This window comes from Lutra lutra, chromosome 2 (genome assembly GCF_902655055.1).
Source record: "Lutra lutra chromosome 2, mLutLut1.2, whole genome shotgun sequence".
Classification (NCBI taxonomy): domain Eukaryota; kingdom Metazoa; phylum Chordata; class Mammalia; order Carnivora; family Mustelidae; genus Lutra; species Lutra lutra.
In genome coordinates this window covers 145,362,691-145,377,517 of record NC_062279.1, presented here as the reverse complement: position 1 = coordinate 145,377,517, position 14,827 = coordinate 145,362,691, and the positions used below count along the sequence as shown (strand labels likewise).

At 47.2% G+C, this 14,827-nt stretch overlaps 1 protein-coding gene across 7 annotated transcripts in view; it reads left to right on the top strand.

Moving 5' to 3' along the window:
* The window catches only part of LOC125093525 (high mobility group protein 20A-like), a 56,483-nt gene that overhangs the window by 9,879 nt on the left and 31,777 nt on the right, over positions 1-14,827 (top strand). For 6 of the 7 annotated variants that reach the window (XR_007125273.1, XR_007125275.1, XR_007125274.1 and 3 more), the window contains exons 1-2: positions 6,984-7,208; positions 11,113-11,276. Coding sequence is in view for 4 of the 7 variants with exons in the window: in XM_047718841.1 (XP_047574797.1) it covers positions 7,181-7,208; positions 11,113-11,276 (192 nt within the window). In the remaining 3 variants the exon portion in view is untranslated. Of the gene's footprint in view, positions 1-6,983; positions 7,209-11,112; positions 11,277-14,827 lie in introns of those variants that run through there. The other variant, XM_047718839.1, reaches the window with a different exon arrangement.

Below are 14,827 nucleotides of genomic sequence, written 5' to 3'. Positions count from 1 at the left end.
GCCCACTGAGCCACCCAGATATCCCTAATATGTTCCTTTGTGATTTGGGCTTTTTTGTGTTTTAAGAAATTCTACCTTATCTAGAGTCCTCAAAAATATTTTCTCACATTCCCTGCTAAGTGTTTTCAAGTTTTACTTTTCAGAGTTGAGCTTGATGCACAGTGAGAGCAAGATGTCCTGTTTCATTTTGTGCCCTCCTGGGAATAGCCAGTTGTCTGAGCGTTGCTTATATGAAACCCCGTCCGTTCTCCCAGGGAGCAGACAGGGAGTACGGGCTGTGACATATATCAGGTGTCCAGGCGTTCACGGTCTGCTTGTTCTGTTCCTTTGTCTATTTGTCTGTCTCTATGTCAATGTCACGCTGTCATGACTATGTCAGCATATAGTGAGTCTTGATATTTGCTCAAGAAAGCCCTCGTTCATCTTCTCTGGGAGCATTGGAGCTATTGCCAACCCTTTGTTCTTTCATGTACATTTTGGAGTTAGGTGAATTTTGCAAAGAACCTTATTGGGATTTTGATCAGAACTGCATTAAATCTATCACACAATTTGGAGACATATGACATCATCTATCCAGTCCTCCCACTGATGAATCCCTCTATTCACAAAAGTCCTATTAAACACCTTTCAGTAAGAGTTAAGATTTTCTGTATAAAGGTCTTGCCTATCTGTCAGCAGATGTAGTTCTCATTTTATTTTATTACCGTAAATGGTATCTTTAGCAAAACTATAACTGTTCTTTATATGACGGGTGGAAGATCCTGTATACGTTCATTAAATAAAGTGAATTAGAGGGCTCCTAGGTGGCTCAGTGGGTTGAATGTCTGCCCTTGGCTCAGTTCATGATCCCAGGGTCCTGGGATTGAGCCCCATGTTGGACTCCCTGCTGAGCGGGGAGTCTGCTTCTGCTTCTCCCTCTCCCTCTGTCTCTCCCCCTGTTGTGCGTGTGCATGTGTGCTCTCTTTCTCAAATAAATAAATATACTCTTTTTAAAATATTTAAATAAATAGACAAAGCTAATTAGTTGTGTTGTTCAAGTCTTTAGTCTTACCAGCTTTTTTTTTTTTTACAATTTGGCCTATAAATTATTAAGAGGTATGTTGACATCTCACATTCATTAGGATGACTGCTATCCAAAAAAAATAACAAGTGTCGTTGAGGGTGTGGAGAAATTGGAACACTTGTGCGCTGTTGGCACGAATCTAAAATGGTGAGGCCACTGTGGAAAATGGTGCGGGGATTCCCCCAAAAATGAAACTGAGGATCACCGTAAGGAGGCAGCGATTACACCTGAGTCCACACCTGAAGGAACAGAGAGCCGTACACCCATGTCCACGGCAGCATCAGCCACGGCAGCCACGGGGTCTGAGCAGTCCACGTGTCCATTAGTAGAGGACTGGATAAATTGTACATGATACACACACACACACACACACACACACAGGCATATTACTCACTCTTAACAAGGAAGGACATGCAGACACGTGTCACCTCATGCTGAGTGGGATAAGCCACTTCTGAGAGGACACGTATGGTTCCACTTCCCTGAGGGAGTTCCTAGAGTGACTGGATTCACAGAGACAGAAGGTAGGATGGTGGGAGGGTGCCAAGGGCTGGGGAGAGGGGAAGATGGAGAGTTAGCCTCTCATGAGGACAGAAAGCTCTGGGGACACGTGGTGGTGACTGTTGTACACAGCATGAGTGTGCTCAGTGTCACTGAACTGTATGTTTTACACAGTTAAGACAGGAAACTTTATGTTACGCATATTTTCTTACAACAAACAAAACGTTGGAAGGAGGCGTGTGGAGACGCCCCACCGAGACGTGGATTTTTCAGCCCCTCCTTCTGGTGCCCTGTGTTCACTTCATAGGAAACACATGCATTCTAGAATTGTGGGCTCTCCCTGGTAGATTTATTACCTGGTAGCAATCTCCTTTATACTAACTATTTTTTTAAAAGATTTATTTATTCATTTTAGCCAGAAAGAGCGGGAGGGACTCCGCACTGAGGTTGGAGCCCAACACAGGGCTGGGTCTCATGACCCTGAGATCACTACCTGAGCCTGAGCCAAAACTGAGTCAGAGATCCAGCTGACTGTGCCCCCCAGGTACCCCTCCACCCACATGATGATTTAATCTAAATGTCATTTTGTTCAATACATCTGTTACTTAGTGTGCTCTCGTCCATCCCTTCACTTTCAACCCCAGGCAAAGAGCGTACGGTTGGGTTTTGTACTGTTGCCCATAGGACACTCTGACCCAACCCCCGGGCTTGCTTGTCTATGTAGCCTGTGACTACCGGTACCTTTGGAGCTATTTCTACCCATCTGATCTCGTATTTTTACTTGTCTTCCTCTTCTTTGATTTTCTTTTTTTCTCTATTTTTGTTCTTCTTTAGGATTGTTTGAACTTTTGCTCTTATTCCATTTTCCCATTTGAAAGTTACATAGTTTGTTTCCTTATTTTCAGTGCTTAACCTAGAAATTTGCCATATTTATTTTTTTAATGATTGATTCATTGATTTAAGAGAGAGCACAAGTGCAGGAGGGACAGAGGGAGAGGGAGAGAGAATTCCAAGCAGACTCTCCACTGAGTATGGAACCCGATATGGGACTCAATCTCAAGGCCCTGAGATCATGACCTTTGCCAAGATCAAGAGTTGGGTATCCAGCTCCACCACAGTCTCTCTTGCCATATTTATTTTATAAAGCTTTAATTAATAACTCAGCTTTAATTAATATCTCAGCCTTTGCCTCGAGGGATAAGTGGTTTGACTGCCATCACTGCTCTCCCAGGTTACAAGGTATCTGTTCAGTATTATAGTTCTAGCTTCTGGTCTTTTTAATCCTGTAAAGTAAACATCACCTGTTTAATAGACACAACACATATCATTCGGTTTTAAATACTTGGTTTCCAATCAATCCCTTGATTTTTTTCTTTGACTGATGCATTAATCAGAAACGTGTAGCTTAATTTCCTAATATTCGGGAGATTTTCTGAACATCTTATTGTTACTAAATTATAATTGAACATTTCCATCATCAAAGAACGTGGTTTCTCTATGGTTTGGGTTGTTTTCAATTTGAGATGTACTTTATTGTCTGGCACATGGCTATCTTGGTGAATTTTCCATCCAGACGAGAAAATATGCAATTTCTGCTATTACTGGGGGGAGGATTCCATAATGTCAACAAGATCAAGGTCTCTGATGGAGCATTCCAGCTCTCCTTATATACCTACTGATTTTTATCTTCTTTGTCTACCAATTACTGAGAGAGTGAGTGATGTCAAAAAAATCTACAGCTATGATTAAAATTTGTCTGTTTCTCCTTTTTTTCTGTCAGTTTTGATTTGTATCCTCTGAAGCTTTATTAATACAGATATACACGTTTAAGATTATCATGGCTTCTTCATGAATTGGCCCTTCGCCTCTGTGATACATCTCTGGCAATATTCCTTGTAGTAAGTTCTGTTATTTCTATCAATAATTATAATTATTAATTGTTAATTAATTGTTAATAAATAAATTAAAATAATTTATAATACTAACTTTAATAAGTATATGTCTGATAATGTATTATATAATATATTATAATAATCGATAATTTTAATAAATTAAATTAATAATTCATGGATTAAATAAATTTAAGATCGATATTAATAAATAATTATTAATTAACAGTTAATTGTTGTAAATCATTAATGATTAATTATTATTATTTTGTCTATCAGACAAAATAGTCATATAGCTCTGGGAGACCCCTTATGTCTTCCATGGTCTGCTTTCCCACATTTCTCCTGTCAGCCTCTCTTCTCTCATATTTAAAGAGAGTTTCTTGCAGCCAGCTTCTCACAGGGTCCCTCTGTGTATGCAGGCTGGTAGCCTCCATCTCTTTCATGGGATGGCATGTCCCTTCACTGTGACGGTAACTGTTCACAGGGTTGGGCTGAAGTCTGGCACCTTAGTACTTGCTTTTCATTTTCCTTACCAGTTCTTTATTTGTGTTTCTTTTTTCCCTTTCTTATTTAGAATTAAGTCTTTTTAGCATCCCACTTTATAACTTCTATTAACTTAACAGCTATAGCACTATTTGATTTTTTTACTGGTTGTTCTAGGATTTATAATGTGCATTTTTTCTTATTGAGGGTTTTATTTGTCAGAGGGAGAGGGAGCACAAGCAGCGGGAGTGGCAGGCAGAGGGAGAAGCATGCTCCCCACTGAGCAAGGAGCTGGATGCAGGGCTCGGTCCCAGGACCCTGGGATCATGACCTGAGCCGAAGGCAGACGCTTCACTGCTGGAACCACCCAGTCACCCCTATAATGTCCATCTTTATCATGGTCTCACTCGAATAACATAGACCCCTTACAGAGCCTGTCCTTTGTGCCATTTTACTTCTATATTTCTTACAAATTCAAAAGTGCAGTATAATCACTCTTGCTTAAAACTGCCAATTGTGTTTTTGTAATGACTTTATTGAGGTAAAAATCAGTCTAGAATAAACTGTGTAGACACATAATGCAGAGCAGTTTTGACACACACATACACCTGTGGAACTATCAGCACCATCAAGATAATGAACACATCCATCCCCCTGAAAATTTCCCAGAACCCTTGGACCCCTTCCACTTCCCCCACACCCAGCCCTCGTCCCTGGCATCCTTCCGGACTTGTGTCACCAGGCACTAAAGCTGTTGTAAACACTTGTATAGAAACCTTTGTGTGAGGGACACCTGGATGGCTCAGTCATTAAGCATCTGCCTTGGGCTTAGGTCATGATCCTAGGGTCCTGGGATCAAGCCTGGAATCAGCTCCCTGCTCAGCGGGAGGCCTGCTTCTCCCTCTCCTGCTCCCCCTGCTTGTGTTTCCTCTCACTGTGGTGTCTCTCTGTCAAATAAATGAATAAAATCTTTAAAAAGAGAGAGAGAGCTAGAGAAGCCTTTGCGTGGACGTATGCCCTCATTTCTTTGGGACACATACCTAGGAATGTAAGGTTCCAATCATGTGGAAATGTATGTTGAACTTTTTAAGAACGGACACACTGCTTTCGAAAATGGTCCCACAATTCTACACCCCCACCAGCAGTGTGTGGAGCTCCAGTCCCTCCACAGAAGTTGTGTCGTCACCACAACCTGTTGTACTCTGTCTTTTTAGGTTTACACATTCTCACCAGTGTGGAGTAACCCTCATTGGACTTTTCATTTTTTATTATGGGCTCATAGATGGTACAAAGTGATAGGCCTGAATTGAAGCTGCTGTCCTCCAGAGAGCATTTAATTTGCTTCTTTTTTCAAGTTTTTTGTTTAAATTCAAATTAATTAACATGTACTGTATTAATCAGTTTCAGAGGTAGAATGTAGGATTCATCAGATTGCATTTGCTTCTTCTGGGCTCCAGGGGGCGCTACGAACCTGTAGCTATTTTAATTTCCTTTGCCGGGTGAGTTTTTCTTTGGAGGCCAGTGCAGACATACATGGGAGCAGTCTTCTGGCTACACATTCACGGGAGAAACTGTTTATTTATATCATCTTGTGTTTTTCTGCCAGAAGCTGGCGATATGGGGAGATCTGTTCGTTAGTCCATGGCACCGGCCAGAGTTCCTCAAACTTGAAGCCGATGTCATAGGTGGTTGTACCCAGTGGAGGCCAGACTTCTGGGTTCATCCTCTGGTTTGGGCTGATTATTCCTCTTTTTGCGGGGAGGCTTGTGATCCTTGGGTATTTCCCCCGATTTTCCTGTGAGTTCAGTGTATTGGAAGTAATCCCCCACCTCAATATTTCCATCTGACAAGGTATTGCTGTAGAGAGCTTCCTATCTAGGCATGCTATTGGGATCCCAAAGTCTCCTTGTGTGATTTTTATTGTTCGCTTTATTAATTTAGGTCTTTAATTCATCTAGAGTTTACTTTTGTATTTGGTACTAGATCGGAGTCTATTCCCTTTTCAGATGGCTAGCCAGTTATCAGCAGTATCGATTAATAGCAAACCTATATGCATGCACTCTACAGCATTTCATAGAATCCTCAAACATCCCTGTGAGGCTATTAATATTACCTCTATTCTATAGAGGAAGAAACTGAGGGACAGAGAGCTTTCCCCGAGTTATTGGTCGAAGCCCTGGGTTGGTTAAAAAGAAAACATGGAAATGGAGTTAGGAGCTTTGCGGAGTAGGAAAAAAACCAAATTGTGTGGTTACACAATTGCTCATTACCCTTGACAGATACAGAAGACCTCAGAAAAAACAACTGACCTATTTACCGCGTGTCTCCGTTGTACTGTAGGAACACTGACTTTGATCCCACAACTGTGCCTAATAATAAGCACTGTTATTGTCCCCGCTAAACCGACGAAGAGATTGAGGCCCAGAGAGATGAAGTAAGCCGCCCAGCAGAGGGTCACCCCTCTGCTGAGGGGTAGGCTGATGAACCCAGACCTACTGACTCTAGAGGCTGTGCCATCCCAAAGGCAACCTCAAAATTACCCAGACAGTGTGTGAAGCCCCTAATGGCCTTCCTGTCACCTGCCACAGACCGGAAGGGAAAACGCGATCATGGAAGTGTTGCCATTGGAAGGACAGGTGGAACTTGGCGCTATTTTTATATGCTTAGAATTATCTTTGAAATTATATTTTGAATTAAAAAAAAAGTTTAATGCATGGGGAGGCACCAATGGGTTAACAGGTGGTTGGCTTTGAAGCACTGAATTCGGGAAAGGGGCTGCTCTGAGTTTTCTAATTTCGCCATAGTGATAATGCGTTATGTATTCTGGTGTGATCTGGAAATATTAAAAGACATAATTGGAAGATGAGCCGTCGCTGATTGGCTCTTCCCGGTCAACTGGGCGCATTTATATAACTGCGGTGCGGGGGAGTGACTGGCTCTGCCAGAGCGGGGGCCAGGGAAAAGGCTCGCCCGGCCCTCCGCCCCTCCCCCCGCCCCTTCTGGCCCCGCCCAGTCCCCGGCTGCCCGGACAGCCCGGAGCTCCCGCCACACTGCGCGGCTGGGACTCTGGCCCCGCGCGCCCGCCCAGGCCTCCGGCGGCGCTACGCGGTTCCCAGAAGACAGAGCCCACGCTCCCGGTACCCGAAGCGGCGGGGCGGAGCGGAGGGGCGCCGGGCGGGCGCACCGGGGGCACTGGACCGGAGCTGCGGGCGCTGGGCGGCGGCCCGGGCGGGCGGGCGACATGCAGCGGGACGGCGGCCAGGCTGCGGGTCAGTGGCTGAACTTGCGCCCCTCTGCGTCGCGCGCGCCCCGCTGCCCGGGAGTGCGGAGGTCGTCCCCGGGACAGGGTGGGCGCGCTCCGGTGCAGCCAGCCCCATGGCTCGGGTGCCCACGCCGGCGGGCCCAGGCTCTAGAACGTGATCCCGCCTGCGCCCCGCCGGGTCCCCTCCCCGCGCGTCCCTGGGCACAGGTGTCCGTCCGGACTTCCCGCCGCCTAGCTGCGGCGCTGTCCGCGGCCTCCAGTGCCAAAGTGGGTGCGGCCCGGGCTCCAGAGCTGGCCTGCTATCCGGGCGGTCGCACAAGGTCCCGGGCGCTGCTTGGGGCAAACGGGCGCGCGCAATCAGTGGATCACTTTGGTGTTGAGAGCAGTTGCGTCGTGGGGCCCTCCCCCGGCGGTGCTCCAGCTCTGGCTCAGCGAACCTGTGTTCACCTGTCCCACGTAATGCCCTCAGCGACCTGGGGGCTGGCACTGTCACATCTCCACAGTGAGAAACCCAAGGCTTTCAGTAACCTGATCTCGGCCCTTCGGGTCATTAGGGCATAACTAGGAATGGAACCCAGTTCTGTGGGTGCCAGAGAGTCTCGAGGAGCGCGCAGATGTTAGAAATGATGCTGGAAAGGTTCAGGTCTTTGTCCAGAGCCTTTCCTTTTGCAGAAAATCCCGTTTCCTAACCCCATAGGACAATTAAGTGAAAATGGTTTAATATGCTCCTGGCTAATGTGTTTCCGGCACTGGAGGGCAAGTGGCATTGGAGCCTAAGGTTGAACCCAGAAGGTATTCTCACGTTCCAAAGCAGAATTTTACTTAGAATAAGAGCAGTTCTTGGCTATTGCCTGCTTCCTGGGTGCCAGGCCCTGTAACAACCACCTCAGTCTTAGGTGGCCCCTTCCCATCTTACAGACAGGGAAACTGAGGCACTAAGCAATGCCATGGCCGGTAGGTGGCAGAGCTGGACATTCTAACTGATTTATGGATGTGACCACTGTACTGTGCAGCCAGGGGGAGCCAGGCACACCCTATCTCTGGATTGGAGATTGTTAGAACATCATCGAGCATTCTTGGCTTCCGTTTACTCATAATCAAAAAGAGAGCAATCACCATGGCTTTTGTCTAGGGAACTAAGACTCATTAACCAAGAGCTCTGTGTACTCTGTGATGTCCACTGCTGTTTCTGCAGCCTCTGCCTGGGGCCTGGCACTCTGTCTGTCCCTGGTACTTAGGTCTTTCCCCAAGATGAATAAATCATGGTAGGGTTGACTCCCAAATGGGCTCTTCTGTTGCCCCCTGTGCTGGATCTTTGGAAAGAGGCCGAGGCAGGGGAGTTTGGGGACTGGGCCCAGCAGGGTGATGGTGTCTGAAGTAGGCTGTACTGAATGGGAGAGGATTTCTGCTTGTTGGCAAGGTGACTAGGGAGGTGGAAAGGGTAGGCAGCCCCAAATGGGGAGTCCCATCTATCCTTACCCTGCTGTGGACATTCAGAAAGGTCACTGACTTCCCTGAACTTCCTTGTCCGCCCATGGATGTCACCATGGTGATGAGCCATGCTCAAGATTAAACAGCATAATACACGCGCAGGGTCTATTGGCCATCCATGTTGACTCTACCTTTCAGTGTCCTTTATATCAGTTGGAGGAATGTGGGGTGGAGGAGCATGAAGGTCCAGCCTCCTGGAGCCTCAGATGCCAGACCAGGACACTTGGACTTCATGCTGAAGTCAAGGGAGAGTCATAGAGGGATGTGAGCAGAGGGGGAGGTGGTGGGACTGTCATCTCTGGGCTCAGAGGAAGGTATCTCTGGGAGGAAGGTGAGTCTTACACTGTTGGCAGGTATAAGATGGGTACAGTTCCATGGAAGGGATTGTGCCAGCCACGGTCTATCTGGTCTACCTGGACGACACATGCCCTTTGACCCAGCAATCCCATTCCTAGAGAACCCACCACATGAAGGTGATGCCATGTGTGCAAAGACCAGGGACAACCTGGATTTTCTACCAGGGGTTGCTAAATGCACCATGGCCTGTCCATGCTGCAAATATGATGTAGCCTTCCCAAAAAATGTGGCGGCTCTAAATGGCCAGCAGAAGGAGCTCCAAAGCATAGTTTGCATAGAAGCAAATTAAGTTCAGCGCAACTAGTTTGCCATTGTGCAGGAGGATGAAGTGTGTGTAAATTCGCAGACTAGCTCCAGAAGGGCTTGTGATGTGCCCCCTAACAGTGCCCCCTAACAAGGAGGGACCTGAGTGCTTCAGGATGGGAGAGGGGCGAGCTAGCTCTAGCTTTTACCATTACCCCATGGGTACCCCCTTTGAATTCTACACCATACCCATGAGTTATGGCTTAAAAATACCATCTAAAACAAAAACAAAACAAAAAAGAACAGTGAATGGATTACAAGGCCTTGACCATGTGGCTACAGAAATGGGGACAGGCCAGGAAAGTTCTAGAACTCTGGGTTTGGTCATCACCATTTGCCACATTTCCTCTTCCTTGGAAGCTGAGAGGGAAGTCAGTGATTCCTTCCTGCCTTTCCTCTCTTGGATGAGTTGGTACCTGGAACAGTTTGGCAGGGGGCATTTCCTGCATCATAGCTTGTTAAATAAGACAAGATACTAAAGGGGTCACACTTGAGGACATACCTTGAGAGCTGTAACATTCCCCTCAGCACGGGGAGCCACAACCGGGACAGGTGGGGGAGAACAGACTACTGGGCTGGCAGCCAGGAGACCCAGGTTCCAAGCCATCCCTACCTGGGTTTTTCTGGATGATCACTCTGCTTCCCAGTACTTCGGTTTCCCCATCTCCACACGGGCCTGCATGTGTGCAGAGGCTGGAGAAAGCACAGTCACGCACTTGTGCACCTACTAGACCCGAGCTACACAGCATCCCGTCCCTACCTCCCTCCAGTATGTAAAATGGGATCAGAGGATAACTTGGCCACAGTCTACGTTCCTGAGGGATAGATTTCTGCTAATGCATCGGTTTAAAATGCCCCCCAAATGAAAGACTACTAAGGGCCCTGTGCGTATTTTACAAGTTTTAGTCTAATCCTCACCCCCCAGAACATCAGCTCCAGGAGAACCGGATTTCTGCCTGTTGTGTGCGCTCATGTCTGCATGCCCACCACACAGTAGGCATCCTGTTGATCAGTACTTGTTGTGGGATAGACCTCTCCACACCTCCATGAGGCAGGCATGAATTCTGCCTCAACATGTGCAGCAGGAACTGTGGTCCTTATGGGTGAAGTGTGTTGCTAATGATGTGAAGCTCATCCCTGGGAGCTGGAGTCTGAACACAGAGGGTCTGGCTCCAGAGTCCACGCTTTTAACAATGGTTAAATGGTTAAAATGTTAAATTGCAACAGATGGTGGATTTGGGATATTTGGTTTTATAAACGATTTATAAATGATTTTTTTACATTTAACCATTTTTCTTTTTTTTAAAGATTTTTTAAAAATGTGAGTGAGAAGAGAAAGCATGAGAGAGAGAGAGAGAGAGAGAGAGATCACAAGCAGGAGGAGGGGTAGAGGGAGAAGCAGGCTAACCGCTGAGCAGGGAGATGCTGGGCTTGATCCCAGGACCCTGGGATGATGACCTGAGCTGAAGGCTGAAGCTTAACCAACTGAGCCACCCAGGCACCCCCATTTAACCATTTAAATGCTTAAATGGCTTACCAGGCTATAACCCCTCACTGGAGCCTGCCTTGTTTCTGTGTGTGTAGCTGCTGTTTGTGCCCCAGAAAAGTGACTGCCAACTTTGGTTTCCAGAGTTGGCTGTCACTTGTGAGCATCTGAAAATGCACGTGTCGCATTACAGAGTGCCTGTGCCAGACAGACCCAGGGGGTGGCAGTGATTTCAATACCTCCGATCTTACGGGGCCATTTCTTCCTGTTTCAGCTCCTGCAAAACCCCTTCTCCCACCTCCAGATGAGACAGGTGGCCTGCCCCCAGGATGCTCTGTGATCCGCACCCACTGCCGGGATCCCTCGTCTCTGCCCATGCAGTGTGTTGTGCTGGCCAACCGGGGTAACCCAAAGGAACAGGACACAGGGGAGCCAAAGGCAAGTGCTATACCCAGGCCAGGCACGGAGGGTTCATGTGCTGGGCCAGCATTGTTACGACCTCCATGCTTAACATCTCCCGTGTTCTGAGCTCTGGGCTGGGAACTCCTGTGGCTTGTCTCTGAATGCTCTCAACGCTTGGAGGTTGGTATTTTTACCTCTTCTTTTCAGTGAGGATGGAATTAAGGCACAAAGAAGTCAAGGAACTTGCCCAGAGTCACACAGTAAATGGCATGGCAGGATTTAAGCTCTGAGTGTCTGGCTCCTGAGCCTAACCACTGCAGGAAACTCAGTGTCACTGGTGAACATTCTGGGGTGAGCAGTTCCCACGTGGAGATAGCCTGATTCAGGCTGAAGTCTAAGTAGTGGTCGCCCACCAAAGGGTCGGCTCCATAAAAGGTGTACAATGATTTCTTTTTCTTTTCCCCTTATTATTGTAATAGTTCAAGTAAGAGATGACCAGGTCTGCTTAGAAACACAAAAATAAAACAGCCCTCTGTATGCATTAGTATGAGTCTCAGCTTCACATAACAGAAAACTCCCCCAAGTCATAGTGATTTAGACAACATCAAAAGTTGTTTCTTTCTCATGTAAATGACATATAGAGGAAGGTGGTTTGGGGCACTGTGGAGGCATCACCACCAGCAAAAGCCCAGACTCTGTCCATCTCACTGTTCTACTCTCCTTAGCATGCTGCTTCATAGTCCAAGGTGGCTGCTTGAACACCAGCCCTCATGTCTGCCTCCAGCCAGCAAGGGGGAGAAAGAGGCAAAAAAGATGCCTTCCTCTTACGAAGGTGTGCCAGAATTTGCATACCATACTTTACTTTGCCCTTATTGGCCAGAACTTAGTTACATGGCCCCACCTGGCTGCAAGGAAGGCTGAGAAACATTGATTCCAGGTGACCATATACCCAGCTAAAAATCAGGGCTCAATTCCTAATTAAAAAGGGTAGAATGGATACTGGGGAGATGAGTGGCCATGTCTGCCAGAGCCACAGAGAGATGTGTGAGGAGCCTAATTCAGTTTTGGCTCCCCTTAAGCCAAAGCTAAATTCCAATCATGGTGGCACTTTCTTGTGTATATCTTCCTCATGTGACCATCACAAGCCAGCCCCACTTTCTGGGTGGAGGTGCACCCATAAAGGTCTACGGACTTTCCGGAGGCAACAGGCACAGAAGGCAGTAGAACAGGATTAGAACACAGGAGGGCTGACTTCAATCACAGTACCAGACACTTCATAGGCTTCCTGGGCCCTGGCACCTGTCCTAGCCTATAGAACACTTACAGCCAGCAAGGGGAGAACTGGCATCTCCATGCACTGAGAAGGACACCAGGGCCCAGAGAGGTTAGGTAATGTCCTCGAGGTTCCACAGCCAGTCCGTGGAGACATTGGGACTCACATCTGAACTGTTTTACTCCTGGACCACCACCCTCCATTCCAACACAGAATCATCAATTATCTCTGAGGCTTCTAGTCTACAAAGCTGGTTAAAGCTGAGATGAGCAATTAGGCTAGGGGGTGTCACTGGTGTCTAATAGCCTTCCATTTAAAAAAAAAAAGAAAGAAAGAAAGCACTGCTTTTGCAGTGTTGGTTTATTTCAGAAACAAATGAACTAGAATTCTGATTTAAAAGGACCATGCTGTCTAAAGGCAGGGACCCAGGTTTTAACAGTTTAACCTTTCTCAAGGTGTCTAGAACCATGCAATGCAGGTACCATCTTGCAATAATCACACTCACTGCTCAGAAGCAGCAGTAGGCTGGGGTGGGGGGTAGGGCTGCCAGTCCTTTAGCTAAACACCTACTGTCCTCTTGCAAATAGCCAGTCCACAAAATTTGCTGGGGAGTTGACTGTAAAATGCACAGAAGTCGAGAGTCTTTTCTTAAGCATTTCTGAGCTTTGGTCTGGTTCCCAAAGGAAGGACATGAAAAGTTGCATAAACTAAACTATTTTTCTCTTTGATGCTCAGTCTCCTTGTAGAATCCTGTTCATGAGCATGTCCTTGAGGTCTTCCCTCCCAGGCAAGGAGAAGACACACGTGCAGAGTCCCTGCTAGGTGCCTGGTCCTGTTCTAGCCCTTTACAAACACTAGTTCAGGGCCCCTGTGCTGCCTTTTGCATCATAGGTAGGAGCTGCAGGGATAAGGAAAGCTCTCAGACTGAAGGTGGCTCAGAGCTGGGGTAGGGGGAGAGGGGGCGGGAGCCAGGTCTGTCACTCTGGCCCCTTGTACCTCCCACTCTACCCTGCTGACTCCCAGAGGAGCTTTTCTTTGTAAAATTCTATCTATTAAACCAAATATCCAAAATTCACCATCTGTTGCAATTTAAATATGAAAGGTCTGTGCTGGTCAAGAATCCTCTCAGAAGGGATTTCCCCCTTCGGTCTCTGCTCTGCTGAAAGTGGGCTTTCTGCTCCACTTTCCACCACCCTGGTTTTTTTTTTCACTCTTGTCTTGCTCACCGTGTTCTGTGCTGCCTTCTTCTTTTTAATGGATGTCCTCAAGTGCGTGGGAAAGTTCTTCATGCAGTAGCAGCCTGTGCTAATGACTAGCTCACTGCGTACGTGCCTCTATTTAGGGCCAAGTCAATTAAGGGCAAATTCTGTGTGAGAAATGGAGGAGGAACAAAAGGCTGCAGAGAGACATATCCCAAGTGCCTCTGTCTCCATGACTATAGTTTGTGGGCAAACTAAGAAAACACTCTGGAAAGATTATCTTGTAATAAAGAAGCTGAAACAAAGGGCCAAGGATGGCTATGAAATGATTAACAAGCACCCTTATTTTGATTTTTGATTTATAGAACAAGGAGATAGAGAAGTACAATAAAACACATGGGAATATTTCCTCTAATCAGAAACAAACGACTCCCCCTCTGTGCTACAGCAGAGGAGCAGAGCAGGGAGGGAGAAGGGGTAGCTCTGGCTATGAGGCAGGGCAGACATGACCTGGCCCACATCCCACTTGGCCCCAGGCAGCTTTGGGGTCTCCTTCAGGACATACTGCTTTAACAGAAACCATGGCATGCTCCCGGCTCTCAGCTTGGCACAGCCCCTCAGCGGCCAATCACACCATCTTCCTGAGTGTCTTCCCGTGGCATGGGATGACGATAATCTTTGCTTTCACTGGGGAATGTGAGATTCACATTCAGAAACACACGTGTTGGGAAGACCTTGGTGAACTCCACTGTAATGGGGGTGGTTTCCCGAAGTGTTCAATCAGAGGTGACCCCAGCCCCTGGGAGCTGTCCAGGGTCCTGAACAAATTGTCTTTCACTTTCGGACTCCAGGGGTCAGCATAGACCCTGCTATCGGAAGGGAGCCAGGGAGAGTGTCATTATTGTGCACCTACTGTATGCCTGGCAGCTTGCTAGGTGCTCTGAAGCACCATTTCATTACACACGTTTGCTACCCTGGCTCTATGCCTCTTCCTGGCCTGAGCTCGGCCCTCCTGCTCCTTAAGCCCCTTGATGCTAACTGCTTCCCAGGCTGAGACGGGCATATCGGGGGGAAGCGTTGAACAGAAATGCTGGAACAGTTGAAACAGAGGCTTA